The sequence below is a fragment of the Pristis pectinata genome, chromosome 3 (genome assembly GCF_009764475.1).
Source record: "Pristis pectinata isolate sPriPec2 chromosome 3, sPriPec2.1.pri, whole genome shotgun sequence".
Lineage (NCBI taxonomy): Eukaryota > Metazoa > Chordata > Chondrichthyes > Rhinopristiformes > Pristidae > Pristis > Pristis pectinata.
The window spans coordinates 94,599,030-94,618,024 of record NC_067407.1 but is presented as its reverse complement, the minus strand read 5'-3'; the positions used below and the strand labels follow the sequence as shown (position 1 = coordinate 94,618,024).

At 43.1% G+C, this 18,995-nt stretch overlaps 2 protein-coding genes across 2 annotated transcripts; both read left to right on the top strand.

Moving 5' to 3' along the window:
• The first annotated feature begins 362 nt into the window (after positions 1 to 362).
• LOC127567845 (centriole, cilia and spindle-associated protein-like) lies at positions 363 to 10,686 on the top strand. The gene is made up of 3 exons (XM_052010970.1): positions 363 to 1,025; positions 6,059 to 6,309; positions 8,164 to 10,686. Exons 1-3 carry the CDS (start codon positions 635 to 637, stop codon positions 8,404 to 8,406), a joined length of 885 nt encoding a protein of 294 aa, XP_051866930.1. The 5' UTR covers positions 363 to 634; the 3' UTR covers positions 8,407 to 10,686.
• A 2,101-nt stretch (positions 10,687 to 12,787) lies between these two features.
• On the top strand, positions 12,788 to 18,845 carry pdcd2 (programmed cell death 2). Its single transcript, XM_052010969.1, has 5 exons — positions 12,788 to 13,386; positions 13,510 to 13,650; positions 14,197 to 14,312; positions 16,493 to 16,606; positions 18,115 to 18,845. The coding sequence occupies exons 1-5, from the start codon at positions 12,822 to 12,824 to the stop codon at positions 18,274 to 18,276; spliced, it is 1,098 nt and encodes a 365-aa protein (XP_051866929.1). The 5' UTR covers positions 12,788 to 12,821; the 3' UTR covers positions 18,277 to 18,845.
• The last annotated feature ends 150 nt before the right edge of the window (positions 18,846 to 18,995 follow it).

Sequence of the window (18,995 nt, the reverse complement as noted above, 5' to 3'; positions counted from 1 at the left end):
TGAGGGAGAGGGGCGGGGTGGATGAGTGAGTGACGGGCCGTTGAAAGGGGCGGGGCGGATGAGTGAGTGACGGGCCGTTGAGGGAGAGGGGCGGGGTGGATGAGTGAGTGACGGGCCGTTGAAAGGGGCGGGGCGGATGAGTGAGTGACGGGCCGTTGAGAGAGAGGGGCGGGACGGATGAGTGAGTGACGGGCCGTTGAGGGAGAGGGGCGGGGTGGATGAGTGAGTGACGGGCCGTTGAGGGAGAGGGGCGGGGTGGATGAGTGAGTGACGGGCCGTTGAGGACAGGGGCTGAGCAGAGTGAGCGACGCGTGATTAAGAGGGGCGGGGTGGAGATGTGCGACGGGGTAGGCAGAGTAACGGCAGGGTTTGAGCAGTTGGTGAGTGGGAGAGGACGAATGGCTGCGTTCAACAACTGCGCGGGATTAAAGCCAGTGCGTCTGTTATTCCTCCCACAATTTAATCTCTGATCGGCCCAGGCCCGAGCCCCAACAACGGGGCTTTCGTACCAATCGAGAGGCCGGAACCGGATTACCTGGGAGACCCGGCCCCACCCCCAACACCAGTTAACCGGGAACGAGCGGAGATTCTGTCAAGCGGGGTGGGTCAGCTGGTTTCCTGAACCCCGTGCATAATGACGAAGAGGATGAAGACGGAATACATGAAGAAATTTAAAGGACCAAAATGGGACACTTATGGCAGCTGCTACACCGACCTGGTGCAATACCGTAACATGCGGAGGATACTGGAGCAAGCTCACATCCCTTGGGTTTGGGCCGGCTGGGACACCAGTTCCAGCTCCAGCAGTGGCACGTCTACCCCGAGGATACAAGAGCAACCCTGGGGTGCAACGTGTCCTGCAGCTAGCTTGCCGGGCGCACCCCAGGAACCCGGGGCACCTCCCCGCGGAGAGGCCGAGCCTCCGGCCGCCGAGCGTCCCCGGGCCGAGCCTCCGGCCGCCGAGCGTCCCCGGGCCGAGCCTCCGGCCGCCGAGCGTCCCCGGGCCGCAGACTTTCATTCCTCGGGTAAATTTCAAAAGCGGTGCTGGGCGCTGTTAGATAGGGATGGTTTTTGTTATCCTCCCCTTCCCTACGTAATATCAAATTTTTGATCCCTCACTCATTTGTTCTGGGTGAAGTACTGTTTCCAGATTGAAACTTTTGCTGCCCCCCCCTCCCCCCGACCTCCTTGCTGACCCCTCCACCCTCCAAACTTCACCGAGTCAAGTTCAGGTGTTCTTGTCCAAAACACAGGTTATCCTTGCGTTCGTTGACCTGCATTGCACTGTACTGCTTGTCAGTCACTTAACATAAAAATAGGGGCAGTAATAGGCCATTACATCCTTCAGGTGTGCCCTGCCACTAAATCCTATCATGGTTGATGATCCACCAACATTATACTCCTGCGCTCTTCCCCAAACACCTCGATGTCTTCTGCAACTATAAACTTGTCCTCTCTTTAAATATCAAGTCCCTTGGCCTCTACAGTCCTTAGTGATTGGGAATTCTATCTGTTCACCAACCTGTCATTGAAACAATTTCTACACATCCAGGCCCTGGAAATTTTGCTCTGTAACTTGAGACTGTGACCTCTCAGCCAGGGTATGCAGCTTCCTTGCATCCAGTCTGCCCAGCTCTTATCAGAATTTTGTAAGTGCCAGTTCCAACCCTTCTCATTCCTGTTAAGTCTGACTACAAACCTATTCAACCTAATTTATCCTCATGTGGCAGTCCCACCATCCCAGTGAATCTTTGTTTTGCACCCTCTCTGATACCTGTATTTTATAGATCATGAGACCCAACTGCATGCACAGTACTCTGGACGTGGTTTCATTGGGGCCCTGTATAATTTTAACACGTCTTGTACTTGGATCTTTCAAGGGTTCCTATTTTATTTGCTACCTGAGCTACTAGCTGCACCTGCACCTTTGCTTCCAGTGAAAAGATATGAGATTGCAGATGCTGGAATCTTGAACAAAGAAGAATAAACTGCTGGAGGAACTCAGTGGGTCAGGCAGCATCTGTGGAGGTAAAGGGATGATCAACATTTTCAGGTTGAGACCCCGCAATCAGGACCTGTTCATCAAGATCTGTGTGCCTTCGAGAACATACAGAGTCTTCCCAAACCAGAAGCCTTGGATGAACCAGGAGACTCGCAGTCTGCTGAGGGCTAGATCTGTGGCGTCCAAGACCAGCGATCCAGAATCCTACAATAAGTCCAGATACGGCCATCGTGAGAGCGAAAAGGCAATTCCAAGTGAAGCTAGTGACACAATAGAATGCACTACATCTGTGGCAGGGTTTGCATGCCATTACTTACTATAAGGTGAAGCCTAACAGCATAAATGGCAGTGATGCTTCACTTCCCGATGAGCTTATCGCCTTTTATGCATGCTCTGAAAGGGAGAAAAACACCACACTTATGTGAATCCCCACAGTATCTGACGACACTGTGATCTATGTCTCGGAGGCAGATGTCAGAATATCCTTCAAGAGGGTGAATCCTTGCAAGGCGTTAGGCCATGACGATGTACCTGGCAGGGTACTGAAAACCTGGCCGACCAACTGGCTGAAGTGTTCAAGGACAAACCTGGCAGGGTACTGAAAACCTGGCCGACCAACTGGCTGAAGTGTTCAAGGACAAACCTGGCAGGGTACTGAAAGCCTGGCCGACCAACTGGCTGAAGTGTTCAAGGACATCTTCAACCCCTCACAGCTGCGCTCTGAGGTTCCCACCTGCTTCAAAAGGGCAGTGATCACACCGGTGCCCAAGAAGAGCAGGGTGAGCTGCCTCAACGACTATCGCCCGGTAGCACTCGCATCTACCATAATGAAGTGCTTTGAGAGGTCTGTTATGGCTAGAATTAAGTCCTGCCTGAGCAAGGACCTAAACCACAGCAATTTGCTTACTGCCACAACAGGTCTACAGCAGATGCAATCTCACTGGCCTCCATTCTGCTTTGGAGCACCTAGACAACTGCAAAACACATGTTGAGTTGCTGTTTATTGATTACAGCATGGCATTCAATGCCAGCATCCCCTCAGTATTAATCACCAAGCTTCAAAACCTGGGCCTCTGGACCTCCCTCTGCAACTGGATCCTCTACTTCCTTATCAGGAGACCAAAGTCAGTGCAGATCAGTAATAACATCTCCTTGCTGACAATTAACACAGGTGCACCTCAAGGATGCATGCTTAGCCCACTGCTTTACTCTCTCGACACTCATGACTGTGTGGCTAAACAAAATTTGCAGATGACACCACTATTGTTGGTAAGATCTTAGATGGTGAAGAGATGGCAATGAGAGATCAGCTGGTTGAGTGGTGTCGCAACAATAACGTCGCACTCAATGTCAGCAAGACCAAGGATTGATTGTGGATTTCAGCAAGGGGAAATCAGGAGAGAACACACCATTCTGCGGTGGAAAGGGTGAGCAGCTTCAAGTTCCTGGGCGTCAACATCTCGGATGATGTAATCATGAAGAAGGCATATCAGTGGCTCTACTTCGTTAGAAGTTTGAGGAGATTTTGTATGTCATCAAAGACTCTTGAAAATTTCTACAGATGTATGGTGGAGAGCATTCTGACTGGTTGCATCACCGCCTGGTATGGAGGTTCTAATGTGTAGAATCGCAAGAGGACTCAGCCACCTCCCCACCATTGAGGACATCTTCAAGAAGGTGGTGCCTCAAGAAGGTGGCATCCATTACCGAGGACCCATCATGGCATCAGGGACATGCCGTCTTCTCGTTACTACCATCAGGGAAGAGGTACCGGAGCCTGAAGACCCACACTCAACAATTCAGCAACAGCTTCACCATCAGATTTCTGAATGGTCCAATGAACACTACCTTGTTATTTCTTTTTATTTGCACTATATTTTTGTAATTTATAGTAACTTTTATGTCTTTGCACTGTACTGCTGCTGCAAAACAACAAATTTCACATCATATAAGTCAGTGATAATAAACCTGATCCTGATGTTATATAATTTGGACTTAATCTTGAATTCTCTGAACAAAAACATGCTCGTTCTTCCTGTTTATACTGGAACCATTTTCACCTCTTTCTCTATGCATATACTAAATAGATCCCAGTTTCCCAGAACACCATCAGTTACAAATTCTACAGCCGTGATATCTCATCCCACCTGCTGCATGTGTTCACTCTCTCAGCGACATTCCCTCGGTTTTGTTCACATTTTGCTCCGACCCTGACCAACTTTTATTTCTCTCTCTCTTTCACATCTGATGAAGGTCTCTCAAATGAAATACTGTTTCTCTTTCCACAGATGCTGCCTGACCTGCTTAGTTCTTCCAGCATTTTCTGTTTTTTTAAATTCTACTTTTGCAAGTCAAACCAGCTGGCAAGTCCCATCATTAACAAAGGCCTAGTAGCCTTGTATGCTGATAACCATCTCCATTAAGCCATTTTGACTCATCCTATTGCATATCCTTCCCCCACTTTCCTGCCTACTGAAAACCTTGCATTTCTTTCTTTCCCAGCTCTGAAGGGTCACAGACTTGAAACTTTGATCATTTCTTTTTCTACAGATGCTGTCTGAATTACTGAAATTTTCCAACATTTTCTGTTTTTGTTTCAGAATTTCAGCATCTGCAGTGTTTTTTTTCATTTATGGTTGTAGAATTGGATGCACTCAGAGCATTACTGGATGTGAGGAAAGATACTGGGGAATTTATAAGAAGTGTCCACATTTCCAGTGAGCTAAGCCTGGAATATTCTGCAATATCAATTCTAATGAATCACATGATAAGCTTAAGCATTATAAAAGGTGAAATCTCCACGATTGTTGAAACTTGTGGCCGAAGGACTGGTAACCAGAAGGCAGAGATTCAAGACGAGTGGGAAATTGTTTGACAAATTGTCAGTGAATCAGTAAATGCAGGGTATTTGGACTTTCTGAAGGTCTTTGGTACAGTGCTATGGAGGTTATTAAATAAAATTAGAGGCACTGTATTGAAGAAAATACACTGGCGTGGATTATGGATTGGATAATGGGCAGAGAATGTCAAAATAGGAATAAATGGCTTGTTTTCTGATTGGGAAAGTGTAATCAGTGGGGTATTGCACGGATCAGTGCTGGATCCCAATCTGTTTACATTTTATGTTAAGGATTTGGATAAGGTAAATGTAAGTTGGCTGATGCCCACAAAGCTATCTGGCATTGTGGGCTGTAAGAAGGATGCAAAGAGGATTCAGGAGATTTAAAGAGATTAAATGAATGGGCAAAGACATGACGCATAGGGGGTGGGGGGGGGGTAGGAAATGAGGTCAAACAATTTTACTGGTTTAAAAACAAAAATGAAGACATTAAGTATGAGAAATGGAAAAATGTTGGTCTTTAGAGACCCAGATTTATATTAATCACTGAAGTTTAACAAGCAAATAAGAAAAAGAGCTGTATGTTGGACCTTTTTTTGAAGAGGATTTGAGCATGAGTGTGCTCCATTTTTTTGGTTCCTGGTGATGCTACCCCTGGGTAATTGCATTGTCTGGTTTCCCTGCCTAAAGAAAATATTAATTAAGGGAGGGCTGTGAAGATTCATTAGATTGGGGGAGGGTTTCCTCAAAGAAATTCAGCAGACTGGGCCTATACTCAGAAGAACGAGAGCTTTAAAACTTGCTTTGCTGGACTTGATGTGTTGAAGTCTCAAACCAGGGTCATAATAAGGGGCCAGGCATTGTAGAGAGATGTAATTTCTTCTGATGTAGTGATTCTTGGAATTCTGTACCTACATGGCTTGTAGAGGTACAGTCACTGAATATTTAAGATGGAGATCTTTGGCATTGAAGAGAATCCAGAAATATGGAATTGGCGCAGGAAAGGTACACTGAAGTAAAAGATCTACTATTAATTCAGATCATGGTTGAACAGGCATAAAAAGTTGAATGGTTTTCCCCATTTGATACATTAAGCAATATGATGCAAACATCATTATACAGAAATTTGTATTAATATAATGTCTTTAGCTTGTATAACAGCTCATTCTTAAAATGCCAGACTGACAGTTCATTCATTTGTTCCTTGCTTTAACCAGAAAAGGAAATAATTGTTGAGGAGAATCAGAAGGATAAAAGTGACCAACAGTCAAAGAGAGAAGTGTGTGATTATCGTCGTGTGAAAAGTGCAAGTCTGGAAAAATCACACAAAACTTCTCAGGCAGCACCGGCAGTTGTTGTGACAAAAGAAACCAAGCCTCCATTTGCAATGTATGGTTGGGCTGAGAAGGAAGTGGAAGTGGGCTGTAAGAAGACATACAATGTTGGTGCTTCTGCTTTGAGAGGACAAGTGAGTAATTGGAAAATCCTGACCCTTTTCCTCACCTTCTGCCTGTTCTCAGCACGTGTTAATTTCTGGAAGGATAAAATTTCAACATCAGTTAAGTTAGCTTCCTCTAGTTGTAGAATTTTGGTTATTTTGTACTGTCCACACTTCTGGTTGCTATTATTATGAATTGAATAGTTTGTGCGACTCTTATTCAAAAAAAATACTTTTTCCAGTGATGCAAAAACTGAGGTTTACTTATCAAGGAAAATTGCATGGTCTGGGACTCTATCTCAAAGAGAAGGCTAAGCGTTGGCACGGTAAAGATATATTAATGTATCTGTGCACCCTTTTATACCACTGAATATTACTTGTTCTAGAACGTCAGACAATCAAAATTTGATGCAGAGGAGATGATGGGATGTATGACCAAAAGTTCAATCAAAGAGAGGTCTTGAACAGAAATTATGTGTTTTGGGGGGGGGGGGGTGGAATTTAAAAACGGATGAGGGCATGGCCATGAGTGGGGAAGTGATTTTAAATTTGATGATAATGAAGAGGTTGGAATTAGAGTCTTGCAAATATTTTGGTACATGATCGTGCTGGAAAAGGTTAGAGATGAGGAAGGATAACCTGTGGATTGACTTGAAAACAAGAGTGAGAATTTTAAAATTGAGCTATTGCTTAAGCACAAACTAAGTCAGTGGGCATAGGGATATTGGGTGAATGGGATTCTGAACTCTGGATAATGTTAGTTAATGGAAATAAAGAAAGACAGTGGGCCAGCTTTCTCCTTCATTTATTCATCCAAAGGAAGTGCCTGTTCCTGGCAAACGCAGCAATTATTGACCCTCAATTGTTCTTAGATTGAGCCACTTACTGGCTCATTTCCGAGAGCATTTTAACAACTTTGGCAGGTCTGAAGTCTTGTACGGCCAATCAGATAAAAATGACATCTCCTATCCTGAAGCTGATTAGTGAGGCAGGAGTTTTTAAGTCCCTCCCCTTGAAATCCTATGATTTCATTACCTTTTTAATTAAGTTATTTACTCAAATATATTTAACTTCTTGACAATGAATTCCTAAATTGTAGTACAGGGGGTCCCTGGGTTACATATGGGTTTGGATCCTGAGAACTGTATGTAAACTGAATTTTCTGTAAGTTGGAAATGAACAATTTCCCCCATTAGTAATGTGACATTTTTAGCCTTGACAGTCCTTGAGACTGATTTGCAAAGAGTAGACTGGGGAAGGTCACTGTAGGTGATAAGAGTTGTTATCTGTAAATCAGCGAGAAAACTATTGGTAGCTTAATAAAAGAAAGTGTGTGCTGACAAGAGGTGGCTTGGGGTTTGTAACATTTGGTCTTGCCTTAAGGAGAGTTTGGAGAAGGCATTGGGTTATTCCATGGGTGATCTGTGCATTGTTTCCCAGTGGTGGGGGGTGGGGGGGGGGGTGAAATTTTAGTACAATACCCGGGAGCAGAGTCTGAGAGAAGTTGTGTCAAGTTGGATTTTCATTATTTAGGCCTTCTGTAACCCAGAGACCCTCTCTATTAAGATTCAAACAAGTATCTCTGGATCAATATTCCAAATCTCTGGATACCTATCTAGTAACTTACTGCACTCCATAGTTTAGTTGAAATATTGAGCCTGTATATAAAGAGGCATGGATCAAGGCTTCAGTAGCTTTTAGCTGGAATGGGGTAAGAAAAGGATAATGATGAGGATCATGGTTTTAAGATTTGTGAAAGAGTTTGCTGGGGTGTATGTGGAAATCAGATTTTATCTCTTTAGAATGTTTCTTAAACCTATTTTTGTGTGAAGTCAAAATGAAGAATAGATGGCCTTTTCAATGAACAACTTCTCTTTCTCTCAGGTTTATGAATCTGCAGTCCGGGCACAGGATAGACGTCAAGTGCAGAGAGCGATGCGTATGTCTCGGACACGGCACCGGGGCACAGAACCACGCAGTAACCGTGCAGTTGACCACTGGTGTAAGATTTTGCAAGGTCACAAGCCTGCTTCTCAGCACTCGCAAGTTCAAGCTTTGAAATCTGCTGGAGCGGACAATCCCTGGCTCTCTGAATACATGAGATGTTTTTCAGCACGGTCCCTCTAAGTCTCAGCAGCATTCTGCTAACAGCTTGGGGAAAGTGATTAGGTTTATTTATTTGGACCTGTGTTGACCTTTATCACTGTTTCAGCACAGGACCTGATTTCAGGTCTGTATTACTGGAGTTTAATTCATGTGTAAAAACCCACAGTGAAGAATCAGAAAATAATTGTGATATTTTGCTTACTTGCAGGTTTGTCCTCAGTGACGTTGGTTTTCTGTCTTCAACTAACACATTGACAAAAGGACTTGATGTTTATTTTAGGAAAAGCATTCTTTTTGTGTGGTGTATGAAAATAGAATCCACTACTGTAGTCACCTTTCAAACATCAAGTCCTGTTAGCAGAGTTTAATTGGAGTTGAATTTCAGAAAACCCAACAGTACTTTGCACACTTTTTATTTGTTTTGGTATCTTTTTTATCAGAGTCGACACTGTATCAAATCACATTGCACTTGCGAATGTGTAAATGAACATTTTTCTCTAATGGGGTTCACTTTTATAATGTTTGTACCTGTACTTGGGTGTTTGTCTTTTGTAATATTTGTAGATTATCCAGTCATTGCCAAATCACAGTTTGTGGAATCGCATTGTGCACATGTTAGCAAACCAGATTTCCAACAGTGACACTTCGAAAATATGAAGTGTTTGTGGATGGCCTCGAGTTGTCAAAGGCACAATTTAAATGAGAAAATTGTGCCTAATATAGACCGATAAGCTTAAACTTTTTCTCAGTGAACGTTGAGTGCAATAGAAAAATGAATATTTTTTCTTCTTGTGTCAGCTTGGATTCTTAATGCCATGAGATTAATCTTCTACAAAATAACTTGCAGGGAGATGAGATGGTAATTACTTGGAAATTTTCAGCGTGATGTTTGATGTAGAAGTGGTCTTTATGGGGTGAAGGAGGGGGAAAGAAGGTGACAAAGTTGGCTTTCAGTTCACCAATTAAGAGCAGCACTGACCTCAGCAAGGGGTTTGATAACAATGTTCAGGTTGGAACAGAGTCCTTAAATTAAGGAAGCCAGCAGAAAGAAACCAGGCTGCTAATGCTATGACAAAAGCTTTGTTAGTAACAAAGATTCTGGGTCAAGTAAGTGAGCATAGAGACAAAGGGAGCAGAAGAGCTTAATGGCATAATGTGCTTGAAATTGTTGTCATTTCCAATAAAGAAGAAGTTGAAGCATTTGGGTGAATGTTTGAAAATATTCCCAAGGGTGAGATTGGATGCAAGAACGAGGTGAAGGACAAAAATTTATTTTCAGTGGGGTATGGTAAGCAAGAGTGGAAGCTGTGATTTCTGATAGCTGAAAGGAGGACAAGGTTTTGTTAAAGTATCAATGCAGTGAGGGTTGAAATGGAACTGTAGATCAGGGTATCTGCTGTAGAGAAAGGTTGGGATCACGTGTATTGTGTTGAACATAGATTGCAAGAGGCAGCAAGTGTAATGGTTCAAGAAAAGCCAAATATCTCGTTATGTTTTTGTGGGGGAATGTGAAATTATTGGAAACAGTAATACTAAATCACTAAAACTTCCAGATGCTTAAGAGTAACTGAAAACTTTGTCTTAGGTTCATGGGGTGTATATAGAATTTCTTGGAATGGATGAACTGAAATGTGTTGATGCTTTTGCTCATTTGCAGTGATCCTATGATAGGGAAACAGCTGGTTCTGACTCTCCAATGTTAAATACAAATTGTTGAAATAGGTAGTGAGGCTTTTGTTCTCTTTTGGAATTGACCTACACAGATGAAGCAATGTGCTGATGCTGTGGGAAGGTTGTAAAATCATCATCTCCCCCTTGGATCTTTTAAGACTTGGAGCAGGTGCAGTAAGATGGAAGCTGTTGGTGAACTTGGTGAAGAGAAATCAGTGCATCAAGGTCAGGAAATCACCATAAAATACTGGGGTTCCACTTTATAAATAAGTAGTTATAAATAAATACACCAATAGTTTAGAACTAAAATGATGCCTGAGCAATCAACATTTGAAACTGTTTAAATACAAGAATTCCTGCTTCCATGGGTGTAGGCCATTTACCCCCTTTGTCCTGCTCCTGGCTCATCTTTTACCTTAGTGCCACCTTCCTGCACTAATCCCATTCCCATAATATAAGAATCTAATTTCTGCATTTGCAGTAAATGAGCCTCGACAGTCCTCACGGTGGAGAACGCAGAAGATTCAATGTACTGGGGGAAGAAATTCCTGCTCTTTTTGGTCCTGAGTAGCCAAATCCATTGTATTAAACTGCAATCCCTGAATCTAGATACCTTAGCCAGGGAAAACATTGTTTGCGCATCTGACCTGAGTGATCATCTCATTCTTTTCAACTTGTGTTTCTGACTAAAAGGTCAAAATCAAGGTGAAGGGCTTTAACTCGTATAATAGGAGTCTAGGTAACCACAAGAATGAGAGAGAGAGAGGGCCAAATGACCCCTTCTGTTTCTGTGTGATTGCCCCAGCTTTGAATAAATCCATGGCTGATCTACTTCAACACTAACAACAGCCATCGATCTTGGTTTTGAATGTATTCTGTGGAGTCTGAATCATAGTTACACAGAATGGAAATAGGCCCTTTGGTCCAAATTGACAAATGTCTGTCTGAGCCAGTCCCATTTGCCTGTTTTTGGCCCATATCCCTCTTAACATTTCCTATCCATGTACGTATCTAAATTTCTTTTAAATGTTGTAACTGTGCCCACCTCTATTCTGGCAGCTCATTTCATGTACCCCAGTGCCCTGTCTGTATAAACTTGCCCATTTGTCCCCTTTAAATCTTTCCCCTCTCACCTTAAACCTATGCCCTTTACTTTAGACTTTCCTGTGCTGGGCACCTAACCTGTGCCCCTCATGATTTATATACTTCTATAATGTTGCCTATAATGTTGCCTGTTAGCCTCTGGCACTCCAGGGAAAACAGTCCCAGTCTCTCCTTATAATTCAAGCCCTGCAGTTTTGGCAACATCCTTGAGAATCTTTTCTGTACCCTTTCAGGCTTAATATCATCCTTCCTTTAACTAGGTGATCAGAATTGTAAACAATAACCCAAGTGTGGTCTGACCAACATCTTGTACAACTGTAACATGATGTCCCAACTCTTGTGCTCCATGACCTGACTGATGAAGACCTGAATGGTCTTTCTGTATCCCTAGGTCTCTCTGTTCTAAAATGCTCTCCCGGCCCCTGCCATTTGCTGTGTATGTTCTGTCTGGTTTAACTTGCAGAAGTGCAACCTTGAGTTAAATTCCATTTAGCATTCCCAGGCGTTCTCTCCCAAATCCCTCAGCCTCCGCAGCCCTTTTGGGGTGAACAATTTTAAAAAAATCACTTCTCTAAGTGAAAAAAATTCCCTTTATTTCAGTCGTCCAAGTCCTAACCCTCTTTTTATGACTGTGACCCTTATTTTAACACTGGGCTTGGGGAAACATCCTTGCTATTTCTTTCCTGTTGAGTCCTCTTAGAATTTTGTACACTTCAATGAGCTCTAGCCTCATTCTTTCTTCATATGAAAGACTTGCCATCCCAGGTACCAGTTAGTGAATCTTTGCTGTGTCAGTCCATGGAGAGTTTATTTATGGTAAGGAGATTCAACAAGTAGTCTCACTGGGGCCCCACCTAACTCTAGTCAAATATCTTTACTCATGTACTCAAATCCTCCAGCAAGATCGGCCAGCATAGTATCTGTCTTCCTGATCTACATATTAGCCATTGGTGCTCCATGAACTTATTTCCAACGTTTCAGATGTCTGGCAACTGCTGTGTTCTGCCTCTCACATTTCTGACATGTTCCTTTCCTTTAAAAGAATACTCTTTCCTACTACTGCCCTCTCTCTGTAACTAAGTATCTGTGAAAGCACTGGCTCACCTGCACAACCTTGGCCTCCACCCTATCACAGACAGTCCCTTTAGTCTCTCCACATTCCTCCTCCTTTCGGCAATTGAACATGCGTTTGTTTTCTCACTTGTCTGGTTCTGATAAAGGGTTATTGACCTAAAATGTTAACTATTTCTCTCCATTAAATATTGGTTGATAGCCAGAGTATTTCCAGCAAGGTGTCTATGCACACTATCTGGACACCTTGGTCTCTTTGAACGTTTTCCAATGCCACCATTTACAAATTCTGAACTCTTATGTTCTACTGAAGTGGCTAACCTCACGTTTTTTTCCACCTTGTCCTCCATCTGCCCTCTCACTCAGCTTGCTTACATTCCCTTCAAGCCTTTTTTCCCGTCTTCTGCGCGGACACAGTCACACGTCGTTTCGTGCTCTCGACACATCTGCAAATATGACATTTGGTCCTTTCGGCCCAACCCAGGGTTCAGGGCCTACTTGCCCGGGTGACGCACAAACTGGTGAGACCGGGCGCCCAAATTAGCGAGCAGGAGAAGTGACGCCAAACTTTACGCGACGTTAGCAGGGGGATGGCGGAGCCGGGCCCGCGCGGCGTGTCCCCGGGCTCTGGTCCAGTGGAGCCAGAGCCGGGCCCAGGCCCGGGCGACGAGTCCCCAGGCTCTGGTCCAGTGGAGCTGGGCTTCGTCGAGCCGGCGGCCCCGGCGCGGCTGGTGAGCTCGCAGTTCCCCAGCAAGGTGGGCGGGCGGCCGGCCTGGCTGAGCCTGGAGCTGCCGGGCCCCGAGCGGCTGCGGTGCGGCGGATGCGCGCAGCCGCTGACGTTCCTGCTGCAGGTGTACGCGCCGCGGGGACGCGCTTTTCACCGCTCGCTCCTGATCTTCTGCTGCGCGCTCCCGCACTGCCCGAATCGCAGCTTCATCGTCCTGCGGAGCCAACTGGGGCGGATCAACGACTTCTATTCGGCCGAGCCGGAGCCAGAGGCTCCTCTCCGGCCGATTCCCGGACTCAACCTGTGCCGCGTTTGCGGCGCCTCCGGCCCCAAGACTTGCTCCCGCTGCCGCCGCGCCCGCTACTGCGGGAAGGAGCACCAGAGAGCCGACTGGAAAGCGGGGCATCGAGCGGTGTGCGGCCAGCCCGGTGAGTGATGGAGCCCGGGGGTGGGAGCCCAGAGTTCCCACTGGGATATCGCAGCAACAGGGCGGGGCCCTTCCCTTTCTCCCAAACTTCATGTTTGTATCTCTCCCGGTATCGGTTGTGCAGGTCACCCGGACGATGACGGGTTTTCGACTCTCAATATCCTTTTTCCCGAGTTCGAGCTGGTGATGGAGCTTGAGGAATCGGAGGATGCGAAGCTGGAAGAGCTCCAAAAGTGCATGGATTCATTGTCAGTACCAGAAAGTGGTGAGTGAGTACCTGATTAATGTCTAACTTTACGCCAGTTTGATGTTGCGGCCAGTTGATTTATTCTGTGGATTATTAAATTTAACTTTGGAACAGTTAAACGAATATATCAGCAAAATTGGTTTCAGTATCATTGACTTGCTTTCATATTTCCTGAAATTTTGTCTGCTTTTATTCTATCTTTTCTGCTCCCATCCTCACTTTCTTTGTTCAAAATTGTGTAAAACAGACTTTAATTTACAATTTACTCTTCCTTAGTGTATTTATGATATGACAATAGAGACACCGATGTGGGTTGATCCCTTTTTCCCTAACACTTGTGTCTAATAAATCCTTATTTTATCTTATGACCCTGGGCAGCAAAGTACCAGTTGAGCTGGATAGTGTCTGCTTCCTGTCATATTGGTTTGATGTTTGACAGTATACAGAAGTATTCGTCTTGAATGGTACTACTCTGAAACATGCAACTGTGGAAGAAATGAAGTTTGGCAGAGTTGAGGAGGAGGTGATAGCTGTCAAGGTTCTTGAAACAACTGTTATGTTCAGTTTGCATGTCTGAGGGGATGGAGGAGCAGGAGCTGGAAGCCATGGCCAAACATGCAACAAAAGACCACCAGATCTTTGCTAAGTTTAAGAAGAGGATCGCATCAGAGCCTGATCAGGTAAGTGCAGCCCAGGGAAGGTTAACTATTCCTTCCTTTAAGGGGAGATCTAGTTAGGTTTCTGTGAGGTCATAGATTTTGTTTTCTTTCTTATGCCAGAAATCAAATTTATATAACTGATTTACATAACTTTTCATGAGATCAGAAGTCACAGCCTCTGTACAATGAGACTCTTGTACCTTGAATAATTTTACTAACGCCCCAATTACAACCAGTGTCTACTGAACATGAAGTTTTACTTGTGTTCCAAGCTCAGGAGAAGTTAAAATAGAAGTTCTATTACTTGGTCAGTAACTTGTCTTGTTTCGTATTTGTTTGTAATATACTTTAACTTGTAGTAACTCTGATATTGCCAATAATTTCCAAGTGAAAACCAATTACTGCAAGATGAACTGTCTAGACCCACTTCAAGCTATGTGATAATGGGGAAGGGTGGGATTGAGCAGCTGGAGCACAGTTAGTCTCAGTGTTAGCTATTTTGAGTAAAACCTTAAGTGCTTTCCTTCCCTGAAATGCTAAACTGCACAGATGAAAGGACTGAACAATATGTCTTGCAAAAATTAGCTTTACCACTCCAGTAAGAAACTGTTATTAACTGTTTCTGAGCTTTACATTATCACAACTTGAAATTCAATTCACTTTAATATCAATCTGTTACATTAACCTGCAGCATCTATTACAGCCAGTGATTCAACTGCAACTCTGTGTGGTGTTCAGGGTCAGGTGGAACATGAAAATTACAACCAGGAATTGGCCATCTGGCCTTTCAAGCCGTCAGTGCCATTCATTGAGATCATAGCTGAACTTGTACCTCTACTCCATTTTCTTGTATTATTCCCATATTCCTTGATTCCTTTCATATTCAGTCATCTGCCAACCTGTTTTCATAAAGTCAAAAGCTAAGCATTCACAGCTGTTTGGGGTAGAGGATTCCAAAGATTCATCATCCTCTCCTCCATGCAGTTCTAAATATCCATCCCCTAATTCTGGACAGTAATATCCTCCCTGTTAAGTCCTGTAAGAATTTAAGTTTCAATGCAATCACTTCTCATTCTTCTAAATTTGAGTGAATACAAGCCTGGTATATCCAATCTCACTTCATTGGCAAAACTGCTATACCAGGAACGGGTCTCATATCTTTGTTGCTCTCCTATTGTGGCAAGGGTATCTTGTTTTCGGTAAGGAGAACAAAATTCACACAATCCAGTTGTCGTCTCACCAGGGCTCTACATAATTTCATTAAAACACGTTTGTACCTATACTTAAATCTTCATGTAATAAAGGTCAACAAACCATTTAATTATTTACTGCACCTTTCAGTGATTTAAGTGCAAGGAAATGAGAAACTGGAATAGGAGTGGGGAAATCTATCCCTTCAAGCTGCTGTTGCCATCTGGATCCCTTTGAACATCAACATTTTCCAGCCTGTCACCATTTAAACATAATCTGCTTTTCTGTTTTGTGCAGCAAAGTGGGTGACCTGACATCTACCAAGTTCTCACCCACTCATTCAGTTAAATTGTTGCTTTAGATTGTGAATCACTGGGGCTCAAGCACCAAGCCTTGCGATAACCCTTGTGAGAGGGGAGAGATTTAATAGGAACCTGAGGAGCAACTTTTTCACCCAGAGAGTGGTAGGTATATGCAATGAGCTGCCAGAGGAAGAGTTTAAGGCAGGTGCATCAACAACATTTAAAAGGTCCTTGGCCAGGGACAGGAGTAGGAAAGGTTTTGAGGGATATGGACCAAACATGGGCAAATGGGACTAGCTTAGAGGGGAACATTGGTCAGCATGGACCAGTTGGGCTGAAGGGGCCATTTCTGTGCTGTATGACTCTAATCCACTGGTCACAGCTTGCCTGCACAAAGGATTTGTTTTATTCTCAAGGAAACCTTGGGAGGCCAATCACAGAGCTACAGATTTCACTTTACCTTTTGTTCAGTGCTGGTTTTTCTTTGGGGCTCCAGTGCCTTGGGACTTTCATATGAAATCTTGCAGCACAAGAGGCTGCACGCTGGCCCATTGCACGTATACTTGCTAATTATTTAGGAACAGCCACAGCAGTGTAACAACTTCTTTTCTAATGCCCAAATAATTCAGCAAATATTGAGTCTGACTTAGTCTGAAACTGCACCAAGCTTGAGAAAGATTTGTTGGTTTTACACTTTATTTTTTGTAGGTGCTGCGCTACTGCAGAGGAGGAAGCCCATTGTGGGTATCTGGTGATAATATTCCCACAGATAATGACATCCCAAATTGTTCATGTGGAACAAAGCGTGAATTTGAATTTCAGGTATGAATTATATTCACTATCAAACCATTTGGAAATTTAGATGGTTTGGTATTTTGCTTATCAGGTAATTAAAATTTGCTCGACTGGCTCCATTTCAACGCACTGTGGCCCCAGTTTCTGTACTCCCTTCCCGCTGATGGGACCCCAGCTTCTGTGTTCCCTTATCTGGTTCAATAGACAATTTATTATATTGTGTGACATTTTAAGAAAGATTGTGTTAATAGAAATAACATCCAAAAGTCCAGAAAACTTGCTAATCCAATACAACCGGGGACCTGTAAATGCCGGATTATCAAAGTTTTCCTTACTCTTTAACTATTACTTGATCAGATAGATTGTAAATTGATGACTTAAGTTAATTGGAGTCAATTATTTGAAGAGGCAGCATCTGGAAAGAGGAACAGTTAAATATTTCACGACAAAGACCCTTTATTGGAATTGGGAAAGTTTAAAAAGAGGTTTAAATTAAGTTTCTTCAAATTAGCTTGTTTTCTCACTTTCCCAGTTCCGATGAAGGGTCTTCCACCTGAAATATTTAACTGTTTCTCTTTCTACAGAGGTAGCCTGACCCAATCGTTTCCAGCATTATGCTGTTATTTTCAGCAGCCGCAATTCTTTATATATATAAAAAAAAATCTGAGAATGAAGAAGTTTTCTTTTGTTGCAACATGAAGGATAGCATGAAGTTTTTTCTCCAAACAAGAGTTTATATTTTAAAACTGCTTGTGTGCTGTTGAGATTCAGTTAGGCACTGCCATGACTTGTAGCATATAGGCTAATGTGAAGTTAGAGGCCAATGAACCACAAATCAAAACTCGTTGCTTGGATTAACAAGAATGTATGAATTAAGAGCAGGAATACACCACTTGGCCTCTCGAGCCTAATTTTTCATTCAATTGCATCATGACTGATCTGATTGCAAGTTCAACTCTGTATTCCCACCTACCGATGATAGCCCTTAACCCCTGCCATAAAAAAAATGTGGATACTATTTGGCCCACCCTTTGAGAAGAAGTTTCAAAGCCTCATCGCCTCAGAAAAGAAATTCATATTATATGGGTGATCCTGCATTTTTTTAAACAATGACCCCAAGTTCGAGCTTCTTTTAAGATGAAACCTGATATCCATATCCACTTGTCAAGATCTCTCAAATTTTATTTCTCATAGTCTTGACCATTATATAGTGTATGTTAAGTGCCGTCACCCAGCCCAACTCATTTATTGGTCTAACGAAACAATATGTCATCTGTTGCTCTGTATGCCAGCATGTTAGTTTTTATATTACAGATTTGGGAATTAGTACCAGAAAAAGCATGTGGTGAACTGTTGTTGTCTGAAATCTAGCAGAAAAGCAAATCAGATCAGAGCCCATTGCTTTATTTTAAGTAAATTGTTAAATGTTAAACAAATGGGGCTTTCATTCCAAAAAATTGTGATTACTGCTGTTGGGTCATGGTGGACATGGAATAAATTTCAGCTGCTTACTTTCATTAATCATTTTCTTATAGGTGATGCCACAGTTGCTTAACCAGCTGAAAGTGGATTGCCTTGGAGAAAGTTTGGACTGGGGAACACTTATCGTTTACACCTGTGCACAAAGCTGTGACTCTGGCAATGTGTACGTTCCTGAGTTTATCTGGAAACAGGATTTCTCTGCAGAGCAGGTGTAATCATCTACTGCACAGGAACAGAACCTATTGCTTCACATTTAAGTAATTACAGATGTAATATCCTTTATTCCTCTTCTCCCAATAATTCCTTGCCACCTCTCCAACCCCAAACACTTCTGTCTTTTCTGGACACTGCTACTGTGATGGGAAATGTCTGTTTGATCACACTTCCAAAATATATGGAGAAGAGGTTTAAACAACTAGCAGACATTGCTCCAAGAATTTGTATACTTAAAATTAATGGAGAAACTGACAGTTTAGGGCCTAGTTTGTAAAGGTTGCCATTTTATGAACTGAGGAACAAGATTGTAAGAATGTACAGATAAATAGTAAATTGTATTGACACATTACTTGCTTATGTCTTTTTAAGCTGTGATCTTAGTGATTTGAGTAGGTAGAGCAGAACATTTTAAATGGAGACAACAATTCCATGCCCTTGTAACAAATCAATTATTGCATTGGAATATTAGTTGAGTATCATGGCAAGGGAATGTTTAGCTCCTGTGTGGATTCAAAGAAAATTCACATGGGTAGCATGAAACATGGTTGATAAAAAAAATTATCTGCAACTCAATTTTTCTTTGTTTCCATTTTTAGGACCACCATTGTGGTTACAGGAGTTATTGTGCAGAAAAGACACACACAAAAAGCAGAGAGTGGGCCACCTGGCACCTTAAACTTGCCCCAGGCCTCAATTCCTTTTCTGTGTCAGTTCATAC

Bases quoted from the DNA above. Each gene is read 5' to 3' on its own strand.
- LOC127567845 (XM_052010970.1), top strand. From the start codon at position 635: ATGACGAAGAGGATGAAGACGGAATACATGAAGAAATTTAAAGGACCA. The intron at 1,026-6,058 runs GTAAATTTCAAA...TGCTTTAACCAG, and splicing joins CGCAGACTTTCATTCCTCGG to AAAAGGAAATAATTGTTGAG. The intron at 6,310-8,163 runs GTGAGTAATTGG...TCTTTCTCTCAG, and splicing joins CTTCTGCTTTGAGAGGACAA to GTTTATGAATCTGCAGTCCG.
- pdcd2 (XM_052010969.1), top strand. From the start codon at position 12,822: ATGGCGGAGCCGGGCCCGCGCGGCGTGTCCCCGGGCTCTGGTCCAGTG. The intron at 13,651-14,196 runs GTGAGTGAGTAC...TGTTATGTTCAG, and splicing joins ATTGTCAGTACCAGAAAGTG to TTTGCATGTCTGAGGGGATG. The intron at 14,313-16,492 runs GTAAGTGCAGCC...TATTTTTTGTAG, and splicing joins TCGCATCAGAGCCTGATCAG to GTGCTGCGCTACTGCAGAGG.